Source organism: Alexandromys fortis, unplaced genomic scaffold, assembly GCF_014885135.2.
Source record: "Alexandromys fortis isolate MF-2015 unplaced genomic scaffold, M_Fortis_MF-2015_v1.1 scaffold_3, whole genome shotgun sequence".
NCBI lineage: Eukaryota > Metazoa > Chordata > Mammalia > Rodentia > Cricetidae > Alexandromys > Alexandromys fortis.
The window spans coordinates 16,166,448-16,181,842 of NW_026067909.1; the positions used below are offsets into that span (position 1 = coordinate 16,166,448).

The window sequence follows — 15,395 nt, forward strand, 5'->3', positions numbered from 1 at the left end:
CCCACAGAGCAAGACGCCTGCGTAATGCGTAAGGGGGTCGGGTAGGACGGCGGTGGGCGGTACCAATGCTAGCAACAGCGCGGTCGCGCACCAGTGACGTGCCACGCAGCAGGCGGTGAGGACGTGCGCGCCCCTGCTTCTTCCTCTTTCTTGACTCCATCTTCGCGGCAGCAGCCTCGGCGTCCGAGGGTTAGGTGAGACTCGGGGGGCAGCTGTCCCTGTTGCGCTCAGGAGCGGGCCGTCTGCGGGCTCAGAGGTGCGGGGAAGTCAGCGCACAAGGTCTGTTCCGCGGCCTTGTCTCCGATCGCGTTCAGGTCCCTGGCGAGCCCGGCCTAACGCATGTGAGACGGCGCGCTTGCCCGCGCCGCTTCCCGTCCGCCTGCCTTCTGGGACGCTAATTCCCTTCTCTCAGAAACCTTTCTTTTTTCAGTCGCCAACATGCAGCTCTTCGTACGCGCCCAGGAACTACACACCCTCGAGGTGACCGGCCAAGAAACGGTCGCTCAGATCAAAGTAAGTGTGTAAAGCCCATTGACTCGACCTAACTGTGCTCTTTTATCCCCAGGTCCTCAGCTAAAACTTGTCTACTTTGAAACGTTCGGTTTTTGTCTGTAGGCTCATGTGACCTCACTGGAAGGCATTGCCCCGGAGGATCAAGTCCTGCTTCTGGCTGGCTCGCCGCTGGAGGATGAGGCCACCCTAGGCCAGTGTGGCGTGGAAGCTCTGACCACTTTGGAAGTAGCTGGCCGCATGCTGGGAGGTAACTACTTTTTCCCTGTGAACTAATGGGATGCATGTAACTAAAGCATGGGACAGCTCATTTCTGTGGCAGTACACTTGTGTCTTCTATGGTTTGGTTCTAAAAGGTATTTCAGTCTCTAATCAGACTGGTTCTCAGTGTCCCCACTAAAATCAGAATCCAGTTATGTGGTAGGCGTGTACGCCTTTAATTTTAGCACTTGGGAGGCAGAGACAGGCAGGTCAGCCTGTTGTACAGAGCAAGTTCCAGGACAGCCAAGGCTGTACAGAGAAACCGTGTCAGAAGGAAAGACAATAATAATCAAACTCGGGATTACGAGGTTCTCAGAGTCTCTAGTCTTTGTATGTAGATGTTAGCTAAGGATATAGAGGCCTTGCTTTAGTATCAAACCCTCAGCACTAAGTAAACTGACCACAGTGACATTGAGGTGGGAACCAACCTGGGTCAGCTATTCTGTGACCCCCATCTCCAGCCTCTGCAGCTTGGTTTCATTCCTTGTTGGGGCCCCAGATTTGTCCTTAGAAGCCTAAGGGTAAGTAAGCAAGTTGTTCTGAGTAGGGCGTTGCTTCTTACCTGCTGCCTTTCTCCTTACACAGGTAAAGTTCATGGTTCCCTGGCCCGTGCTGGAAAAGTGAGAGGTCAAACTCCCAAGGTGCGTGCCAGAGTTGGTATTTGGACTTTGTTTTTCCTGTTGCAGCAAAGTCAAGGCCTTTGATTTGTCTGTCTGTATTCTTTCATGGAGAGGAGCTGGTGGGAAGGGTGCCAGGCATGGGAGAGGTCAACCAGAGTCTTACAAGTTCTTCCCTTTCCCAGGTGGCCAAGCAGGAGAAGAAGAAGAAGAAGACAGGCCGGGCCAAGCGACGGATGCAGTACAACCGTCGTTTTGTCAACGTTGTGCCCACCTTTGGCAAGAAGAAGGGCCCCAATGCTAATTCCTAAGTCCTATTGTGATCCTGGCAGTCTAATAAAGTCTCTTTGTCCAAACATGTTACTGCTTTCTTCATTTGCAAGGCCTTAGGAAGAAATAGACCTCTTCGGCTAGGGAAGTGCGTCTTGATCATTAGGAAGGGTAAATGAGAACCAGCACTTGGGAAGGCAGAGGCTGGCGAAGGCCACCCTGGTCTACACAGAGACCCTGTGTCAAACAACAAAACACATTTAGTGTTAAACTGTTGTTTTGTGGAGGCAGCGATGGAAGGGAGGGAAGGGCTTCGGGAGAAGATGGATTGGTTTTAACTGAATTTGGGACCAGCAGTAGTATCAATAAAACCCAAAGCACAAAGAGCATGGGATCCCCCAGCTTTGCAAATTGGTATTGCCTGATTAGATTGACCCTGATCTTACCTGTCCTCACCTAATCACAGCTGGGGCTCAGCAGCTGATTAGGTTCCACCCGAGCACTGGGCCTCAGATTCACCCAGACCCTGCTTTGGAATGCACCATGGAGTATGGTTGCCTTGCGGGACGCCCCATTCCATATAAGTTTTGTTTTTTGGTGGTGGTTTTTAAGATGGTTTCTCTGTGGCTTTGGGGCCTGTTCTGGAAATTCCTCTGTGGACCAGGCTGTCCTCAAACTCACAGATCTGCCTGTCTCTGCCTCCAAGTGCTAAAATGGTCTAGTTCCAGGACAGCCAAGACTACACAAACTTTGTCTCAAGAAGAAAAAAAAAAAAGCCTGGTGGTGGGCTCACATGCCTTTAATCCCAGTACTTGGGAGAAAGAGGCAGGCCTCTAAATTCAAGGCCAACCTGGTCCACAGCCCCAAACACAAAGAAACCCTGTCCCGGAAAGCAAAATAATAATAATAATAATAATAAAAGGAATTAAATTTCAGCACATCTTGGGGGGACGGGTTGCCTATTGTTTTGTTAAGACAGGGTCTCAGACTGGCCTCAATTTGTATGTTGATGTGGTGTGTATCTTATCTTCAGATTCGTTACCGAGTGGCTTATGATTTAATTCCTGGGGAGTTTTATTATTAATTTGGCTTTTTTGTTTTTTTTCTCACTATGTAGCTCTGACTATCCTGGAACTCACTATGTAGTCCTCGAACGCACAGAAATCAGCCTGCCTCTAGTGACCTGATGCTGGGATAAACGTGTGTTATTCACTGCTAAAACCCTGGGTTGCTTTTTGGTTTTGTTTTGTTTCGATACAGGATTTTTCTGTGTAGCAGCCCTCAATGTCCTGGAACTAGTTCTTGTAGACCAGGCTGGCCTCGAACTCACAAAGATCCGCCTGCCTCTGCCTCCAGAGTACTGGTATTAAAGACGTGCACCACCACCGCCGGGCGACCCTGAGTTTTTGTTGTTGGTTGGTTGGTTTTGTTTAAAAGGTATTTTATTTTTGCACAATTTGGTAAAATCACGGGAAACAAGCTGGTATTAGCGACATAACGTTTAACGACATAACTCTGCGAACCCCCTGCTGGGAAGCGCTTGACCGGCTTCTGCACATGCCCAAAGGGTTACTCGGGAGCCGGAAGTTACCGAGAAGCCTCGGGAATGTGCTGAAAGGCGATACGTCGCCCCACGCACAAAGGCGGAAGTAACCGAAGAAGCGCCGGAAGTGGCGGGGCTGCGGCGGCTGTGTGGTGTCCGGCACGCGGCGCCAGTTGCCATGGAGCCCGTAGGGCTCTGCGGCTTCTGTCCAGACGGAGAAGCGCTGCCGGCGCGCTACACCTGCCCGCGCTGCAACGCTCCCTACTGCTCGCTGCGCTGCTACCGGGCGCATGGCTCCTGCGCGGAGAACTTCTACCGCGACCAGGTGCTGCGGGAGCTCCGCGGCCGGAGCGCCTCCCCCAGCCGTCTGGCGGGCGCGCTGCGCCGGCTGCGCGAACAACGCGAGACCGAGGATGAGCCCGAGGAACTAGGCCTGAGGCCCGGCCCACGGCCGAGCGGCCTTTCTGGACTCTGGGAAGGCTTGGCGCCGGCTGAGAAGGCGGCGTTCGAGCGACTGCTGAGCCGTGGCGAAGCTGGACGGCTTTTGCCTCCTTGGCGGCCCTGGTGGTGGGGCCGCGGGGTTGGCCCGCGTTTTCTGGAGGAGTTGGACCGTTCCCCGGGCAGGGATCTTTCGGAGCTGGAGCCCGCCCCTGCGAGCACCGCGCCCGAATCTGCGGATGATGCCGGCACCGCGGTGCCACTTGCTGAAGACCCCGCGGCCGCTGTGCCGCCCTCGGTGCCTGCCCATATCCCAGCACTAGCCAGCCTGAGCCGCAGCCCGGCCTCTCCGCTCGTGCGCTTCCTGCTGCCCAATGTGCTGTTCGCCTATGCTCACACTCTCGCCCTGTATCACGGAGGGGACGACGACGCTCTGCTCTCTGATTTCTGTGCCACGCTCCTCGGTGTTTCTGGAGCCCTGGGCGCCCAGCAAGTCTTTAACTCTACGGAGGAAGCTCTGCAGGCTGCGGCCCACGTGCTGGAAGCGGGCGAACACCCACCTGGACCCCTGGGTACGCGGGGTGCTATGCAAGAGGTTGCTCGCATTCTGCTGGGCGAGGGTCCTGTCAACCAGAAAGGCTACACGCTGAGAGCTCTGGGGCACCTGGCGCAGACCCTGGGCCGAGCCCGAAAACAGGCTGTGGGTAGCGAGGAGCGAAATCGCCTTTACCGGGCTCGGAAGAAGTGCCAGTTCCTGCTGGCCTGGACCAACGAAAATGAAGCTGCCCTCCCACCACTGGCTCTAGACTGTGCCAGGGCCCACCGAGAGCATGCTGTCACAGCTGAGGAGATGGCAACCCTTACTGGGGAGCTGGAACGGCTTTGGGGAGGCCCTGTGCCACCTGCTCCAAGGACTCTAATTGAGGAGCTCCCTGGCTGAGATGGATGTCTGTGTTATTAATAAAGATGTCACCGGTCTGCCCAAATGTTGGCAGTACCTTTCTTTTCTTCAAAGACTGCCCTATCCTAGGCTCCCGTGGAGTTACTGTGTAGCTGAGGGTGATCTTGAACTTCTGAGCTTGCCTCCACCTTGACTGTGCTAGGATCACAGGTGTTAGTCACTCTGCAGTGTTGATGACCAGAGGCTTCGTGGATACTAAGCCACTCTCTGAAACTGAGCTACATCCCCCTGAAGTGTCCACTTCAGAGAAGCCAGTTCTTCCACCCACTCAGGCTCTGGATCCACAAACCGCTTTTCAACTTTCCCTAGTCAGCTGGTCCTCCACCTCTGACCCCAGGATAGAAGAAAAACACAACAAAGTTGAAAACATTTATTCAACAAGTCAAAGTATTTCCGTGTGGAAGCAGTGGCTCCTTGCTTCAAACCTCTTCTGAGGCTAGTCACCCCTTGTGGAGCAGAATGGGGGGGGGCACGCCCTTCCCTTGAGGTGTGTTCAGGCCTGCTGCCTAGCTGGGTTTGCTTCAGTAGACGTAGGGTAGGATTCGGTAAGGCACACGCTTGCAGTACTCCTGCCAGGCCCGGCCGTACTTGCGGAGGCACTGCTGCTCATCTCGGGCCTCGCGGTGCACCAGCAGCGCCGTAAAGTAGAGGAGGTAGAAGTAGGGTAGCAGGTGGGATACCCCTGTAGGGAAGGGGCTGCACGATCAGACCCAGCACTCAGGTTGTACAGCCCTTCACATCTAATGGCGCACAGGGTGGCAGGGTTCATCTCCAGCCCCTGATCATCCCTCTACTAGGTACACCAGACAGCCTCTGTCACCACACCTGATCCAGTCCCAAACCCACTCACCACAGGGCAGGGACCAGGCCAGAGCCATGATGAGGTCTCCCAGGTAGTTGGGGTGACGAACCATACCCCACCATCCAGACACCAGCAGCTGCCGCCCTGTGGCAGTAGGGATGGTTTCCAGGCCTGGAGAAAGACAGCTAATGAAGCAGGGAGCCACAGAGCCCTGCCGCTTCATCTCGCCCGTCGTCCCCAGGAGACCCAGCTCACCAGCCACACTGGGGTCAGACGGATTCTTTCGGAATGTGTTCTTCTGGGAGTTAGCACCACGGAAGATGTAGTAGCCAATAGCTGAGGGGAAGTAAGATCAGGAAGTGAGGTGGAAGTCTAAGTCTTCTGCCTAGCCCTGACCACAAGCCTGTCCAAATCCCAGGCTGTGTTATGATACCCAGGAGCTGGCTCCCGCTTCAGAGGAACATCAGCGCCCGGACCTACCTAACAGTAGTGAATAAGGATGAGAGGGAGGGGATCGAAAGCCTCCTACTGACCCTTAATGAAGCAGATGAGCAAGGCCATGGGCAACCCCAGAGGCTGTGGATGGTAGAGCAGGAACTGGGCCTGCAGGCTATAGGTGAAGGGTACCCAGGCTAGGTCTCCAAAGGCCAGCATGAAGCCAAATCCATCATGTATTATGTCCATGGTGGTCAGGACAGACTCCTGCAGGGACAGGACCCAGACACACTGGCTTGGTCCAGATGACATGCTCAGGATCCCGTTAGCCTCCCCTGCCCAATCCACCTCACCTCATACCAGAGGGCGTCCCCCACATACAGCAACTGGAAACCATTGACCAGGCACATGGCCAGTGAAGGACTTCCCCGCAGCTCTGCCTCCTGCATCAGCAGGGCCAGGTTAATGACGACCTGAGGAAGGTGGGGACAGGGCCATTGTCTCTGGGTGGGGGCATCGGAGTAGTGTCAACCTCTCCCCTTCTCAGCTGTTGGCTCACAGGGATGCAGGCAGAAACTCTGCCTATACTGCACTGGGCAGAGGACACAGCCTTGCTAAAGCTCACTCTGCCACTGCCGTGTGAAAATGGGGATAGGCCTGCCTTGAGTTGCTTTTTAAAGAATAGCACAATACTTACAGAGCTAAGATTTGCTTGTTGTGACCCTGACCTTTGCACCCTCATTTTAACAGCTTCAGTGGACTGGGTACTGTAACTATAACTTCTTCGGTAATACTGGCATGGTACTCTCATTAAGGGTACCTCTAATTTAAAAAAAAAAAACGGGGGCCTCAATAAGTAGCCTTGGTTGGCCTGGAACTATGTACACTAGGCTGGCCTGGAAGTCACAGAGATCTGCCTGCTTCTGCCTCCTGAGTGCCACCTAGTCTCATAGTAATTTTAGAAGAAAACTTCATTCCATCCTGTTTCTCCAGTGAGAAAATAACCTTAGAGTCTGGTATGTGGGCAGGACATTCCCCAGATCCATGGTGGACCAGGCCTGGTGTGATCCTAGTTTCGTGAGTAGCTGAGAGAAGCAGAGGACAGCCTGATTTCGAGACTAGCCTGGGCTATCCTAGTGAGAACTGTTTCAAAACCAGACCAAACCCAAACTCAGATTCATAGAGGGTACTTGGCACTCCTGCCTCTGTGTAAGATCTCCCAGCTGAAAGCAGGGCCTTGCCTGAGTCCCTTTGGGACTCTCTACCAACCGGACATGGATGTATGATCTTAACCCAACAACAGCTGCTGTGCTGTCAAGGCTACCAGTGACAAGTTGTCAACTCTGACAAGCCTCTGGAGGCACCGAGCTGCCTTGGCCTTCAAGCAGCACTTGGTCATTGCCTTTGAAGTCAGTTTGTATTTGACCACAGCATTCAAAGCTCCACATGCTCTCCCAGCCTCCTCTCCCCAGAATCTGTCATCGCTGGCATGCTGTATATATTTAGTTTTGTGGTTTAGGGACTTTGTGTGGTAGCCAAATGCCAAATGGCTTTTTTTTTTTTTTTTTTTTTGATTTGGTATTAAAACCCCTTTTGGTCTTAATACTAAAGCAAAACTGTGACTTCATGGCAGAACAACATATTGTTGATTGCTGTCCACCCAACAATGTTAGCCCACCCTGCCTTCTGGCCCAAGACCAGCATAGTAAAACCAGCATGCCCAGCATACCCAGCCGATGAGGCCAGGCCTCAGCTCACAGAAATACTTGAAGTCAAAGGAACCAAGGCGAGGGTTCAGCTCCCGTCCCAGAAAGAAATCATAAATGTGATTTCCTGGGGAAATAACAGAGAGTGAAGGACTGGTTGGAATCTCATCTCTCTCACCCCTACCTCACCAGGACCCTACTCACCTGAGTTTCCTCCAGGGGCCAGGGCAGAGACAGGAGCTGCCAAAGCCTTCGCATAGAGAAGGAGGCTGAAGATGAAGCTGGTGAGAGTGGTCGCAAAAGCCAAGGGCAGGAGCATTCCAGGGAGTGCTCCCAGGGGCAGCCCAGCTGACACCCCCAGCCCCACCAACACAGCTGTTAGCACCAGAGCCTGGAAGCCTGAACCACAGCAGAGTGAGTCCTGGGATTGCATACGTCCACAGCTACCACAGCACAGAGTTGCATTCTTCCACAGACCACACGCGCACACACACAGAAATAGAGTAGCAGCATAATTCCACAGACAACACACACTGCACGCAGACGTGCCCTGGAACAGAGTAGCAACGCGAGATTCCCACAGGGGAGCGTGTCATCAGACCACCTCCGGCTAGACTCGGAACCCACCCCAACCCGTATCACTCAGACTCAGGGACGGGATGGGGAAGCCCCAGGCACCATTAATAGGGTAGCGCAGACGACTCTTGTCCTTTAATTCCAGCCCTTCGGCCACCTACGGGTAAAGGGAAGGTCGTATAAGGGTTGGGGAGGGCTTCTCCCCGGTAGAGCCCTCCCTGTCCCCTCCTCCCCGGTGTTAGAGCGCACACCTTGCGCGCCGGGAGCAGGTAGAGCGCCACCTGCAGACCGAGCCAGATGAACAATAGCAGCAGAACCCATGGGCTCCACAGCTCCTCCAGCCCAGGCAGGTAAGCAGGTGGGCCCAGGAGCCGCGCCGGGCCCGACCGGGCCGCCAGGAGCAGATGGAACATGGTGGCAGGTAGCAGGAGCAGCATCGCCGTGACGCCTGAGGAGAAGGCCACTGTGTCGCGTGATCGCTCCCCAGAGCACTCCCAAGTCCACAGGCGCTTTGGGCCTCCTGCCTGCTTAGCAGGTTCCTAGCGCCATACTCCAACCTTGATTTTCATATTAGTCCTCCCAAAGACCATCCTGCTTTTTCTTCCAAATGTCTCCCATTCCACCAACGCCCTGCTATACGGCTGCCAGCACCGGTCCATCCTCTTCTGCAGACATTCTGCCACCTGCGCACCCCGCCCTTCTGCCTCCAGATTTCCCAAAAGCCTTCTAGCTCGTATCCTACCCCGCTCTCGTTAAGTAGCATCGGTTCAGCCTCCACCCCCAGTCTTCCCGTTTACCCAATGGCCCCCCGAATTCCAGTGGGGCCTGGGAGGCCTCACGAGGAGTCATGATCTCTGCTTTGTCGGGAAGCGATGGTTCACAAACGATCAAGGGAACATATCCGGCCCCATCCTGAAGGCCTGGTTAAGCTTCTGTCAGGACACTGAGGTGAGACTGCTACAGCGCTTTTCCAGCAATATTTAAATGGACGCGCCCCCTGCCCATCCTGGGCCCAGCACAGCAGCCAATCAGAGCTTGGAGGCGGGACCTCGCTGTCGTCTCAGAAACTTCGGCGTCAAAACCCCACCCCTGGCAGGTCCCGCCCCTTCAGGCAAGAGGGAGGAGGAGGACACACAAGTTTATTAGACCGGTCCAGACACCCGCCAGCGGGGTGAGGACAGGGTACAGGCTGGGAGGACAGGATAGGACGATGGGGCTGCCTCGTGACGGCATCGGCAGGGCCTAGCCGCGCTCGCAGATGACCTCGACAACACTGGGTTCCATGGGCACTGGGTCCGGACAGCGCAGGGCAGCTGAGGCTACCACTTCATCTAGCAGCAGGTGCACTAGCTCCTCATCGGCCACAAAGCGCCACAAGTAGAGCTGCAGGAAGTGGCAGTCCACCTGCACCTGCTGCAGCCCGAAGCGCCCAAAGGTGCGCAGCCGCACACACTCCAGGAGAGTTTTCAGGCTAATCTTAATGATGCCAGTCAACACCGACACCTGCAAGTGGGCACACAGGGATGCAGCTCAGTAACTGCAGACTTTGGAGGAGGGGCATACACCTAACTTCTGAGCAGAGACTAGGGAAATAACAAAGTAAGACAGAAATTTCCAGGGCCTGGGTGAACAGGGGAGAATCCAATGTTGCCACCAGGAGGGGCAGGGGCAGACAGGCCACAGGGGTCGGATCAGGGATGGGGCAGCAGTCTCCACTGACTACAAAGTGAAAATGGAGGAAGATAGCCCTGAGCTTGGGCCACAGTGGGGCAGAGATCAGTATGTGATGGGGAACCCCTGAAGACTCAGGACTATTTTGGAGACAAGACAAAGAAGACTTGAAGTCAGCATCCAGGCTGGAGCGGCAAGGTGGTTTTGCTCTGGACTGCCTAAAAGCCCTAGAGACAGAGACTAGATGGTCAGGGTGGCAGGTTAGCTCAGATGAGGGCTCTCTGGACTGTTATGGCAGCCAAGCTTCCCCCTGGGATCTAGGCGAGAAGGTAGTTCAGACCTTGTTGAATTCCACAGGGCTGAACACATCGATGCGTTCCGAGAACAGCTTCTGAATATTGCTCAGGAGGTTTGTGTCCATAGGAGCACTGGAAGGTGAGGGAAGAAGTCAGAGCCCATTTTGCACACCCTCCCTCTTTTGTCTGTCTCGGGGAGGAGTCCTCCCAGCCTGACCTGGGTGTGTAGCTAGGCGCATAGCGACTCTGCTGCCGAGAGCTGCTGTATACAGAGAAGGTCCTTTTGCTGGAGTCACTGCTCTGGGCTTTGCGGACACCCTCTTCATACAGGAGCCCCACCTAGTGGTGAAAAGAGGCGCTGCAAGGCGAGCATCGGGTACTAGCAGCAGCAAATTCCCTTACCTACTAGTTGAAGAATCATAGGTATGGTCCCCACTTCCACAATCAAGGGAGTGGAACAAGGGCAGGGCAAAAATTAGTCTGAAGCCCAATTTCAGCCCATCCCTGCTACAACTTTCTGGGTGACTCTGGGCCACCACATTCCCATAGGTATGAAATGGGGGTTCTGGTGGCACAATATAGAGACAGTTAGACCTCCTTTGCTTGGCCCTTAGAGAGCTGCTATCCAGGGCCCTGCACGCATGCGGGCTCCAGCAGCAAGCCTGAAGCAGCACCTGTACGTCGATAGCTGTAGTGTCCTCTACCACACGCTTCATGACCGCACGCACGTTCCGGGGCTCCAGAGTACTGAGCCAGTCCCGTGTCTCCACACTCTTGCGTAGCATCTGTGATATGACGAGGCCTTGCACCTTCACGTAGTGTGTCAGCAGTCGCCGAGCTGTCTCTCTGGCCTCTGCACACAGGGTACTCACAGGGGTAACTGGAGACTGATCCTACCAGGAGAGCAGAAGACAATGGTATAGGTGCTAGGGAGTTAGGAGGTGAGCGAGCAAATCCTGGGAAGACACAGACTGCCAGTCTGGCTCTGGCAACAAGAGACTATCCCGCCTCCTGCGTTCCCAGCATTAGCTCCCGCACCCGCGCCGTTTCACCTGCACCAGAAACTGCTCATCGGTGAGTGTGAGGATGTAGGAGATGGTAGCCGTCTCATAGTCCAGGCAGAGGCGAGAGAGCAGCAGCAGCAGGGCAGGGGGCGTGGCACCTCCCTTTTCTCCAGGGCTGTCACAGAAGCTCTGGGCCGTCTGGCACATGGAGCGGATGAAACCCACGATGAGGCCCTCACGGACTCCCTGGCTGCAGAACTCGCCCTGTGAAAGGAGGCCAGATCCATAACCAGTCCTCTCTCCAGGCAGGAGATTCAGCAAGGCCAGGGCATGGAGCTATTCCTGGCCCTTTGCCCTAACCCTTCTCCAAAGGATAGCCTCATCCTGCTTCCCTGCCTTGCAGGTGGTGGGGCTGGCAGGAGTCAGGTTCCTGGCACCCTTTTGTCTTTAGCCCAGCTGCATGGCATTTTCTCTGCCAGACTGCCTCCTGTGGACCTACATCCACATCCAGAGTGCTGGGAAAGGACTGTGTGGGGCTGTGACTTGTCCTCAGTTCCCCAAGCACTAGTTAAAGGGTGCGGGAGGGCCAGTCCGCAGAAAGAATAACCAAAGATTAGAGAGAGACATACCCGGAAGTAGGGCTTGTTGGAGAAGGACACTTCCTTGGCGGTAAACAGATGCACAGAGGCCAGAGAGGCCTTGATGGGGCTCAGGATGGAGCTGGCCACATTGGCCAGCAACTCAGCCAGGCTGGGGCCCTCCTTCCCAGCCAGGCGAGGTGCTGCCAGGGCCTGGCGAACATCTGTCAGGCAGCTCAGGAAAGCAGCCCTCAGACCCTGCAGATGGTGACTTAGGCGCTCTCGGGCCACACGCTCCACAATCTCGGTGGCCGATTCTGAAAGGCCTGCAGCAGCCAGCAGGGCTCCTGGTGCTTGCAGGCGCCGGTGGAAGCGATCGAGTGCCCGTACCAGCAGTGAGTTGTCACTGCCGCCCTGCTCCTGTGCCAGCCGCCGCTCCACCAGTACAAAATAGCGGCCACCCAACTCCCGTGCGAAGGCTGCCAGCTTCTCTGCACCGGCAGGGCCCTGAGCTGCAAACAGCTCCTGGTAGGTCGCTGCCACCTGGCAGAGGCCACCCACAAAGCCATTACCACCGCGGTCGGTGAACTCTAACACGTCGGGCGCTGGAGGGGAGGGCCCCAGATCAGTCTCCAGGCTTCTCAGTTCTTCCTCCAGCCGTCCCCGAGCGTGGGCCAGGAACTCCTCGCACAACTCCTCAGCCGGCTCACCCAGGGCCAGCAGCAGCTCCACACACTCAGCCTGCTCCGGGGCACCCGAGCAACCTTCCCTGTGGGGACAGAGATGCAATGAAGACAGCTGGTGGGGTACAAGGGAGACAAAATGTGGGGAAACTCTTGATGTGATTGGAGAACAAGAACCAGGCCTGGAAACCACACCTGAAGCGCTGCCGCAGTTGCTGGGCCAAGCGGGCTGTGATGACCTGACAGTCATCCTGGATGGCACGGAAGGAGGGCAGGTGCTGGTACTGCTGCAGCACGGCCCTGGCGCGACCCTGGTAACGCACAGCCTGCCCGTAGGCACCCAGCTCCACGCACTTGGTAAGGCGTGACGGCAGCTCAAAAAGAAACTGAAGCTTCCGCAGCAGAGCATGCACCCCTAGGGGACAGGAAGGGTGTGTGAACGGCAGAGCTCAGGGTAGCAAGCTGCAGGTCGGGCGGCTCCAGAGCCCACCTGCTAGCTTGGTGATGCGCTCGTGGCGGTCCTGTAGCGTGGCACTAATGCGTGCACTGAAGTTGGTGATCACTGCCATGTTGGTAGCCAGCCGGTCCATCTCGTCTTCCATCTTCCGGAAATCATTCTTCATCTTCCGAATGGTGTCTAGAAGGGTAAGTGCCAAGAGGGAAATACAGAAATGACCAAGGCAGAAAGGTGTGGCTCTCACTGATACCAGCGATTTGCCTGAAATGGCTTGGGTCTTGGCCACAGCATGTATGAGCAAGAGGATTATGATGGTACAGCAAGCTCTGCTTACCTCTATCCCTGATGCAAAGGGGAGACCCCTTAAAATCGGAGGGAAAATGTTGAAAAATAAATAACTAAAACACCCAATCACTACCCTGACTCTGTTTTGTCCAAACTTGCTCTCCATTTTTTTTTTTCGGTCCCATTTTGTTCTGGAAGGGAACTGATTCCTGGCACCATCAGTACCCACCAGACCTGAGCCTGCATGTGTGAACCTCAGGGTTCCAGGACCCCCTTAACTGACAGAGGTTGCTGCATGCTCCTCTTGGCTCCCTACCTTTGTCCTTCCATATATAATCCTGGAGCTATTATTGACTAGGACTCCAAATGTGGAGAACCAGATGTCACCCCAGCTTGGCCAAATGGAGAAGAAACTCCCACTTCACCTGATCCCCTCAGGATGATAGAAGCACAGAACTACTCTTTGAAGACCCGTAGAAGTAAACCCAGGAACAGGATTCTGGTACCAATCTCTCCCGTCCCAACAACAGCTAAGAGACACTTCACACCGGCTGGAACTTCATGTGATTCAATAGAACACAAGCTCTGAGCCAGGTGGTGGTGGTGCACATCTTTAATCCCAACACTCAGGAGGCAGAGGCAGGTGCATCTCCGTGAGTTTGAGGCCAGCCTGGTCTACAGAGTGAGTTCTAGGACAGCCAGGGCTACACAGAGAGACCCTACCTTGAAAAATAAAATAAAAACAAAAGGCTCTGCAAAGGCAGGGAGCACCTGTCTGCTCCCTTCTGGGACACCCTCTGCAGGCAGCATGACAGGCAGGAAGCTTGCCCACTCAGACCTCCTTCGCAAATGGCCCAGATTTTCACTGGACTTCTAGAACATGGTATATCTTCTCCAAAGTTCTTTCCCTTTCCCCTTTATCCCTTTCCCCTCTGCCCTTAATGCTTCTAGATCGTCTGTGCCTCCCTCTTCAAATCCCATCTTAGAAGACCACATCTCACCTTTCTGCTGCCAAACTTACTGTCACACCTCTTGGTCTCCTCTTGCTCTAGTCTTCTGAACACAGCCTGGACACTGACAATCAGATGCGCCTTTGGCCTAGTGACTGACTGGTCACTTACCTCCACCTATTCTTACCTCTGCCTCCTCTGGTCCACGTCTCTTGACCATCACCAGACACTGCTCTATCTAAAACCTCAGCCTCAAGTCTTACCTCCTGTATCCCACCACCCAGTCCATCCACAACCCTAACCCAAGCTTAACATTTACTTCTGTTCTGGCTTTTTGAGACATGGTTTCCCTATGTAGCCCTGGCTGGTCTGCAACTTGCTATGTAGACCAAGCAAGTCTCCAATGTACTGTGATCTGCCTGTGTTTGTCTCCCAAGTGCCAGAATTATATTCAAGCACCACATCCAGTTTAACACCTATTCTTTTTGTTTGCTTGTTTTGAGACAGGGCCTCAATATGTAGTTCTGACCTGGAATGCACTATGTAGAACAGGCTGGCCTCGAACTCAGAGATCCCCCTACTGCTGAAATTAAAGGCATAAGCCACTACTGCTGGCCTTCACAACTATTTTTTACTTTAAAAACATGAAGAACATGGTGCTGTGGAATAATGTTCTTGTACCCTATAAAGATTTGTCACTCATATTAGTTTAATAAAACACTGATTAGACAGTAGCCATGCAGGAAGTATATGTGGGACAACCAGACTAAAAGAATTCTAGGAAGAGGAAAGGCAGAGAGTCAGTCTCCAGTCAGATGCAGAAGAAGCAAAATGAGAATGCCTTAGTGAGAAAAGGTACCAAGCCACATGGCTAAACATAGACAAGAATTATGGGTGAACTTAAGCTGTAAGAGCTAATTAGTAATAAACCTGAGCAGTAAGCCAAACAGTTTATAATTAATATAAAGCTCTGTGTGTTTATTTGGGACTGAATGGCTGTGAGACTGGGTGGGACAGAAACATCTGTCTACACATGGGGCCAGAGAAATGGTTTAGCAGATAAAAGCACCTATGGCTCTTAAAAAGGACCTGGTTTTAATTTCCAGCACCCACACGGTAACTCACAACCAGCTGTAACTCCAGTACCAAGGAATCTGATGCCCTCTTCTGGTCCCTGCTGACACTACATGCATATGGTACATGGACATACACTCAGGCAAGGTGCCTATGTACATAAAACAAAACATTTAAGAGACAGACAGACAGACAGATGGGGGAGGAGGAGAAAAAAGGTTGGCCTGCATATAGTTTTGTAGGGTGTAATGTTGATTAAGGATTAATGTGGGAAAGGG

At 54.0% G+C, this 15,395-nt stretch overlaps 4 protein-coding genes across 8 annotated transcripts in view; 2 read left to right on the plus strand and 2 right to left on the minus strand.

The window, feature by feature from the left end:
- Positions 1-56: 56 nt before the first annotated feature.
- On the plus strand, positions 57-1,748 carry Fau (FAU ubiquitin like and ribosomal protein S30 fusion). Of its 3 annotated transcripts, none has more exons than XM_050137067.1 (5): positions 57-194; positions 431-513; positions 616-760; positions 1,357-1,412; positions 1,574-1,748. In XM_050137067.1, the coding sequence occupies exons 2-5, from the start codon at positions 439-441 to the stop codon at positions 1,697-1,699; spliced, it is 402 nt and encodes a 133-aa protein (XP_049993024.1). In that variant the 5' UTR covers positions 57-194; positions 431-438; the 3' UTR covers positions 1,700-1,748. The 3 variants fall into 3 exon arrangements, with proteins under 3 accessions (XP_049993024.1, XP_049993025.1, XP_049993026.1); XM_050137068.1 differs by having other exon boundaries at positions 124-279; XM_050137069.1 differs by having other exon boundaries at positions 162-256.
- Positions 1,749-3,313: 1,565 nt separating this feature from the next.
- Znhit2 (zinc finger HIT-type containing 2) lies at positions 3,314-4,808 on the plus strand. The gene has a single exon (XM_050137065.1). The coding sequence runs from the start codon at positions 3,380-3,382 to the stop codon at positions 4,577-4,579; it is 1,200 nt and encodes a 399-aa protein (XP_049993022.1). The 5' UTR covers positions 3,314-3,379; the 3' UTR covers positions 4,580-4,808.
- A 147-nt stretch (positions 4,809-4,955) lies between these two features.
- Positions 4,956-9,100, minus strand: Tm7sf2 (transmembrane 7 superfamily member 2). 2 transcript variants are annotated; one of them, XM_050137063.1, is made up of 10 exons: positions 8,917-9,099; positions 8,371-8,567; positions 8,222-8,276; positions 7,748-7,942; positions 7,567-7,670; positions 6,191-6,310; positions 5,936-6,104; positions 5,658-5,738; positions 5,451-5,573; positions 4,956-5,282 (listed from the first exon to the last, which is right to left on the minus strand). In XM_050137063.1, the coding sequence occupies exons 1-10, from the start codon at positions 8,966-8,968 to the stop codon at positions 5,122-5,124; spliced, it is 1,257 nt and encodes a 418-aa protein (XP_049993020.1). In that variant the 5' UTR covers positions 8,969-9,099; the 3' UTR covers positions 4,956-5,121. The 2 variants fall into 2 exon arrangements, with proteins under 2 accessions (XP_049993020.1, XP_049993021.1); XM_050137064.1 differs by lacking the exon at positions 7,748-7,942 and having other exon boundaries at positions 8,917-9,100.
- Positions 9,101-9,241: 141 nt separating this feature from the next.
- Positions 9,242-15,395, minus strand: part of Vps51 (VPS51 subunit of GARP complex) — a 10,645-nt gene continuing 4,491 nt past the window's right edge. For both annotated transcript variants that reach the window (XM_050137061.1, XM_050137062.1), the window contains exons 3-10: positions 12,842-12,988; positions 12,547-12,766; positions 11,720-12,437; positions 11,139-11,354; positions 10,761-10,979; positions 10,304-10,425; positions 10,131-10,218; positions 9,242-9,622 (exon numbers count right to left, since the gene is read on the minus strand). In XM_050137061.1, the coding sequence (XP_049993018.1) occupies positions 9,362-9,622; positions 10,131-10,218; positions 10,304-10,425; positions 10,761-10,979; positions 11,139-11,354; positions 11,720-12,437; positions 12,547-12,766; positions 12,842-12,988 (1,991 nt within the window). In that variant the 3' untranslated portion in view covers positions 9,242-9,361. The remainder of the gene's footprint in view (positions 9,623-10,130; positions 10,219-10,303; positions 10,426-10,760; positions 10,980-11,138; positions 11,355-11,719; positions 12,438-12,546; positions 12,767-12,841; positions 12,989-15,395) is intronic.

What these genes read in the sequence shown, in the direction of transcription:
- Znhit2 (XM_050137065.1), top strand. Translation starts at nt 3,380, where the DNA reads ATGGAGCCCGTAGGGCTCTGCGGCTTCTGTCCAGACGGAGAAGCGCTG.
- Tm7sf2 (XM_050137063.1), bottom strand. Translation starts at nt 8,968, where the DNA reads ATGACTCCTCGTGAGGCCTCCCAGGCCCCACTGGAATTCGGGGGGCCA. An exon ending in TCTGCGCTACCCTATTAATG is followed by an intron (nt 7,943 to 8,221) that starts GTGCCTGGGGCT and finishes GCTGTGGTTCAG; the next exon opens with GCTTCCAGGCTCTGGTGCTA. An exon ending in GGGACGCCCTCTGGTATGAG is followed by an intron (nt 6,105 to 6,190) that starts GTGAGGTGGATT and finishes CTGTCCCTGCAG; the next exon opens with GAGTCTGTCCTGACCACCAT.
- Fau (XM_050137067.1), top strand. Translation starts at nt 439, where the DNA reads ATGCAGCTCTTCGTACGCGCCCAGGAACTACACACCCTCGAGGTGACC. An exon ending in AAACGGTCGCTCAGATCAAA is followed by an intron (nt 514 to 615) that starts GTAAGTGTGTAA and finishes TTTTGTCTGTAG; the next exon opens with GCTCATGTGACCTCACTGGA. An exon ending in AGCTGGCCGCATGCTGGGAG is followed by an intron (nt 761 to 1,356) that starts GTAACTACTTTT and finishes CTCCTTACACAG; the next exon opens with GTAAAGTTCATGGTTCCCTG.